The 5,523-nt window shown below is 46.5% G+C and overlaps 1 protein-coding gene across 1 annotated transcript; it reads right to left on the bottom strand.

The window, feature by feature from the left end:
* Positions 1–3,194: 3,194 nt before the first annotated feature.
* On the bottom strand, positions 3,195–5,069 carry RPS23 (ribosomal protein S23). The gene is made up of 4 exons (XM_017806156.1): positions 4,974–5,069; positions 4,564–4,723; positions 3,591–3,711; positions 3,195–3,387 (listed from the first exon to the last, which is right to left on the bottom strand). The coding sequence occupies exons 1-4, from the start codon at positions 4,975–4,977 to the stop codon at positions 3,241–3,243; spliced, it is 432 nt and encodes a 143-aa protein (XP_017661645.1). The 5' UTR covers positions 4,978–5,069; the 3' UTR covers positions 3,195–3,240.
* Between the last annotated feature and the right edge of the window lie 454 nt (positions 5,070–5,523).

A 5,523-nucleotide genomic window follows, 5' to 3' on the forward strand; every position in this document is an offset into this window, starting at 1 on the left:
AGCAAATCTGCTGAATATTCTTACATCTGAACTTGGGTTTTGTCTACATGCATTATCTGCTTATGAAAATTTCCAGTTCCAGAGAGTTTTGTACATTTGCTCAGTTGCTCATCTTTGCTAATCTGGGAAGATACATTGAGAACCTTTGCTTCTGGGGACTTCTTTTAAGAGAACAGACTCTTGTAACCCTTGGTTACAGGAATCAGCAAGAATTATTATTTTTATGTATTCACTTAAGCCAAAAAATGTGCTTTCCTGTGTAATGCAGCTGCTCACTTACCTACATAATCCTTCATTTGTGTCAGCATGACAAGAATTCAACCTCCTGCCAGGAGGTTTGAGGTTGGTTGGTTTTGGTTACTAACAGGAACATTCCTTTCCATGCAGTAAATGTTAAACTAGTTAGTTACAGCTAAGTACAGTGATGTAATCAATTCTTGTTGCAACTCCATGAATTTCACCAAAGCTGTCTCAGTAACTTTTTTCCTCCCTGTTTGCTGTGGTGATGGTTTCATGAGTTTGTTTGGACATCTGTGTTTATATTACATACATGTAAATTCAATTCCAGCACAAAGAAAGGATGTTTGCTCTTTCCTCTGAACGGTGAATTTAAAATTTTTTCCTCAAAAATTCTCTCTTCTAGAGAACAGTGTGTGTATGAGTATCTGTGCCTGTTTTTAGTAACATGGGCTTTAAAAGTGTTTCAGTGAGTTTAGAGTATTTCTTAGCAGTAAATTCTTACCACCTGGAATTAAAAAAACCCCTACCTGAAGCTCACAGCTGCAAAACTAACCCTATATTAAGTGCTCAGGAAGGTGTCATACCTGTTATCTCTGTGTTCTGGATTATATTAAAATCTTAAAAAATCCTGAACCATGAGAAATCTTTCTCTCCACTACTTCAGAGCTTGTTGTAGGTGTCACCTACTGAAGATGAATTCAGCTTAAGGCAAGATAGGATTTTACTGCTGTGTTTGAGCAGAGGATGGATTTAGAGGACACCTTCTTTTTCTTCAAGCCTGTTGGAAAACTGCATCTTTTCCTGCAGTAATGTTATTTTTCAGTCAGGTATTGCTAGTGTCAAATGATTATTCAACTGCTTTATTATTAGAAAATATTAATTAGCTTTGCTGATGAAGAAGGAATGGGGACAGCGGTGTCTATTGCATGAGTTGTTTGTCTTCTCTGATCTTTATGGATGGATTCCTCTCCGTTTTGGAGGATATGGGTTATGTAACCTAAAACCCCTCTAATAGTGACGTGATGATGAGGTTTTGCTCAGCTCATCTTCCTCTGACTTCTTTCTGCAGTGTCCAGACAACACAACTTATTCCTGAGCACTGAAACAATCACAGAATCCCAGGCTGGTTTGGGTTGGAAGGGACCTTAAAACTCATCCAGTCCCACCCCCTGCCATGGGCAGGGACACCTCCCACTATCCTAGGTTTCTCCAAGCCCTGTCCAACCTGGCCTTGGACACTTCCAGGGATGGGGCAGCCACAGCTTCTCTGGGCAACCTTTGCCAGGGCCTCCCCACCCTCACAGGGAAGAATTCCTTCCAATATCCCATCTAATCCTGCCCTCTGACAGTTGGAAGCCATTCCCCTTTGTCCTGTCACTCCAGGCCCTTGTAAACAGTCTCCATGTTCCTTAGCCACTTTAGGCACTGTAAGGTCACCCCAAAGCTTCTGTTCTCCAGGCTGAACAATCCCAACTCTCCCAGCCTTTCCTCACAGCAGAGCTGCTCCATCCCTCTGATCATCTTGGCATCTCCTCTGGACTTGCTCCAGCAGCTCCATGTCCTTGCTGTGCTGGGCCCCCAGGGCTGGAGGCAGCTCTGCAGGGTGGGGTTTCACCTGAGGGGGCAGAGGGGCAGGATCCCCTCCTGCCCTGCTGCCCCCGCTGTGGGATCAGGCCAGGGCATGGGGGGGGTCTGTGCTGGGCTGTGTCCAGCCTCTCCCCCACCAGCACCAAGGAAATCTTCCAGCTGGAAAACTCGCCTTTGTGGCTGTGGCTCCACAGGGCATGAGAGCTGGATTTGGTTGAATTTTGTTTAAAAAAAACAACAGAGAAAAAGACCCAAATTCAACCAATGGTCTTCTCTTCCCTGTTCCTGCCCCAGGATTCCAGGTGAGTTCACCCCAAAACCTCTCTTTCCTCTGTGGAGCCGCAGTTTGGGTGTGCACACGGTGAATTTCCCGATTTTGAAGATTTCCTTTGTTCCAAGTCCACAACTTTTTTAGCTCAAACCTTTTTCGGTTTTGGCTTTTCCCCTCCTTGTACCAGTCGCGACATCTAGTGGCGACATGACATCATGACAGCGACCGACTTTGGGAAGCTGCTCTAGCTCCCTTTGAATCTTCCTCTTTGGAAGAAGAGTTGACAGTGACCATCCTGTTCCCCCCGCCAAGGAATTTTACTGGCAGCCCTTTTGCTACACAGATGTCAGCAAAGACCCTGAACCTGTTCTTAGATTGTTACTCCATTTTCATGGAGTTATTGAATTTTCATATAAATTTCTATATAAATGAACACTAATTGAAGCAATTGAACCTTTTGGTTAATACACAGATGAACTGTGATGGCAACAACAGAATTGTTCACTCTGACTTCAGTCACATATTTTGAGGCTTTACTGCACTGAAAAAAAACCCCAAAAATGGTTTTTATGTATTTTGTCTAAGTAAGAAGGCAGAAAGCTCAGCTCACGACACCCGACTGCACAGCAGTAACATGTTGAGAGTGCACTGAATGGGTGCCTTAAAATCGGGCAGCCTTGTCTAAAAAAACCTGTTAATTTGTGCTCAACACTGGGCGAAATTGTGTGGGCCAAGGCTGGATGTGTGATTCAATAATCCCTTCAGGACTCAAACCTAGCAAGTTCTGTCTCTGTTCACACCAGGGACCAGAACTGCTGCCACGAACACCATTTCTAGCACTCCCAGTGACCATTTTTGATATGGGGAAGGCTCACATTTTTCACAATTATGCATTAAAATTCATGGAGTTTCTCCTCCCTCCCAGCTTGCTCCAAGGGATGTTTTGATTCCTGATGAATTCAGTAGTCCCAGAGAAACATCAGGGTTTGGGGTGGGTTTTTTTGGCCAGATGTAGAAATAAATATAATTTTGTTTTCTATGGGTAGAGTTTTATGACTGACTCCAGCCCCCCCCTCAGTAAGAAGCACAGAAGTCATTCAGAACAAAGGATTTTTTATTGACCATCTTGTCAAGACATGGGTTTATGATCTTGGTCTCTCCTTCTTGCCCTTGTACAACGCCAGCAGGGACACATTGGCCACCTTGACCACCTTGAAGCGGACCCCTGGGATGTCCCCAACGGCATGGCCCTTGCGCCCGAACCCAGCCACCAGCACCTCATCGTTCTCCTGCAAAAACCAAAACCGGGACATGGGGAGCACAAATGTCAAGATCCGTGCACAAATCTGGGATTAACCACCCTCAATTTGGGCTACGCTCCACACTGCCCTTGTCTAACCACCCCAGAGCAAACTTGCACACATTAAATGAGAATTAACAGAGTAAATGTCTTTTATTTTCCACTGCAAAATAAAACTTCTAAATGAATTACCTCAATGAAGTTCAGGCAGCCATCATTGGGGACAAAGGCTGTGATTTTTTTGCCATTCTTAATCAGCTGGACCCTGACACATTTCCTGATGGCAGAGTTGGGCTGCTTGGCTTCTACTCCACTGCAATGGAAATAAGTCAGAAAAACTCCATGTTTGATGGACCAGAAGGTTTGTTACACACCCACAAGTTACTGTTTTCCTTTGTGTTCAGTGTAAGCTGATTCTGTACTTCAGAAACTCTGAGCTGGTTACAGCCACTCAATATATGAATATAGAATGACTATATAAAAACTCCATATATCATTATATAATGTATTATCTATAAAAAATATATTTAACATATATCAATATACAGACCACCACTTCCTATGTAGAGTAAAATTTTAATCACCTACAGACTAATACTAATTCAGTAAAATCCTGAAAAAGCATAAGAGGGGAAAACCTCCCAAAAACTTTTTTTGGTCAAAAAAGAGAGCACTTGCAGCAACCCCATGAGGCTTCAAATTATTAAAGGCAAAAAAATCTCCCAGAAGTAGGTAGGATCTTTGACACAAAACATGCAGTTTTTCTTAATGTTGTGCCAAAACCCTGATTTTTCTCAATTTATGAAAAAAGGCGCTTTTTCTTTAAGCTTTGACTAAGTTCCCCATTTCCCCCCACTTCTGGGAAAATTCTAATTTTTTTCTCCAATTCTTTCCAATAAAAACATATTTTCCCTTTAATTTTTGTTTACTATCCCTATTTTTTACCAATTTTTGAAAGAAATTCCCGTTTTTCCTCTAATTCTTAAAATTAAACATAAATTAATTCTGGTTTTTCCCCATCTCAGGACAGGAGCTGCATCCAGGGGGTTCTAGAGCCCCATCCCAGGGGTCTCAGCGCCCAATTCCAGGATGCTGGATCCTTATCCCAGAGACTCTGTACCCCCATCCTAGAGGCTGTGGACCCCGAGCCCGTTTGTGCACCCACACTTTCTCGAGGACGATGCCCTTAGCGTGGGAGGCGCCGCCGAAGGGGTTGGCCTTCAATGCCGTGCCCAGGTGCGCCTTCTTGTATTGCTTGTCGTGCCACTTCTGGTCGCGGCGGTGGCTGCGCAGCTTCCGAGCCGTGCGGAGGCCTCGGCACTTCCCTGCAGGAGGTGAGGAGAAGGGAGGATGGTGAGAAGGAGGGTGAGGCGAGCCAGGCCGTGTGACGCAGTGGCGGACATGCGGCGGGTAATGGCGGCCGCGGCCCCACCGCCCTCAGCGCTGCCCGCACAGCACCCACTCGGCTGCGGGCGGGCGGGGAGTGCAGAGCCCCGCAGACCCTCCCTGGGATCCCGCAGCCCCAAACCCAGCCCCAAGTCCGCCCGCAGCCTCGGCCACGCTCCCCGCGCTTACCCATCCTCTCTCTGCAGCTGCCGAGCGAGAAAAGAGGGAGGGAGGTCCGCGACCGCCGCCTATAGCCGCGCCCGCTAGGACCTGCCGCGGGCTGCCCGCGCCGCGCCTGACGGAAACACGCCGACCGGCACCGTGGCGGGCGGCCCGGACGGAGGTGGAGGCCGCGGGTTCTACACCCAATCGGGCGGACGGGCACGACTTGCCTCTCCCTTCCCGCGGCGTTCGAGTCCCGTTTTGACCTAGAACCGGGAGAGAAAACTTTGAGACCAGTCTGAGCTTAAAAAAAATCATTACTTTATCCCCGGGGGCACCTCCCTGCCTGTCGTCCACACCGAGATGCATTTCTGCAGCTTATGTATAATTTGTTCCATGAATATGTGTTTACAGTCTCAGGAGTTCACGCCTGTTCCAAAAGGCCTTATCGATATGCTAATTAATTAATTGCATGGGGCTTATTGCACATGTTCGGGATGGGGTCTCTAGTGGTCGTTTGGGATGGTACCACAGCTTGTTTTGTCCTTACTTGCTCACAAGGACGAGTCGAGGTTGG

Source organism: Lepidothrix coronata, unplaced genomic scaffold (assembly GCF_001604755.1).
Source record: "Lepidothrix coronata isolate B3197 unplaced genomic scaffold, Lepidothrix_coronata-1.0 Scaffold14, whole genome shotgun sequence".
In the NCBI taxonomy this organism is placed as follows: Eukaryota; Metazoa; Chordata; class Aves; order Passeriformes; family Pipridae; genus Lepidothrix; species Lepidothrix coronata.

What these genes read in the sequence shown, in the direction of transcription:
- RPS23 (XM_017806156.1), bottom strand. An exon ending in GGCATCGTCCTCGAGAAAGT is followed by an intron (nt 3,712 to 4,563) that starts GTGGGTGCACAA and finishes TTTCCATTGCAG; the next exon opens with TGGAGTAGAAGCCAAGCAGC. An exon ending in GCTGCCTGAACTTCATTGAG is followed by an intron (nt 3,388 to 3,590) that starts GTAATTCATTTA and finishes TGGTTTTTGCAG; the next exon opens with GAGAACGATGAGGTGCTGGT.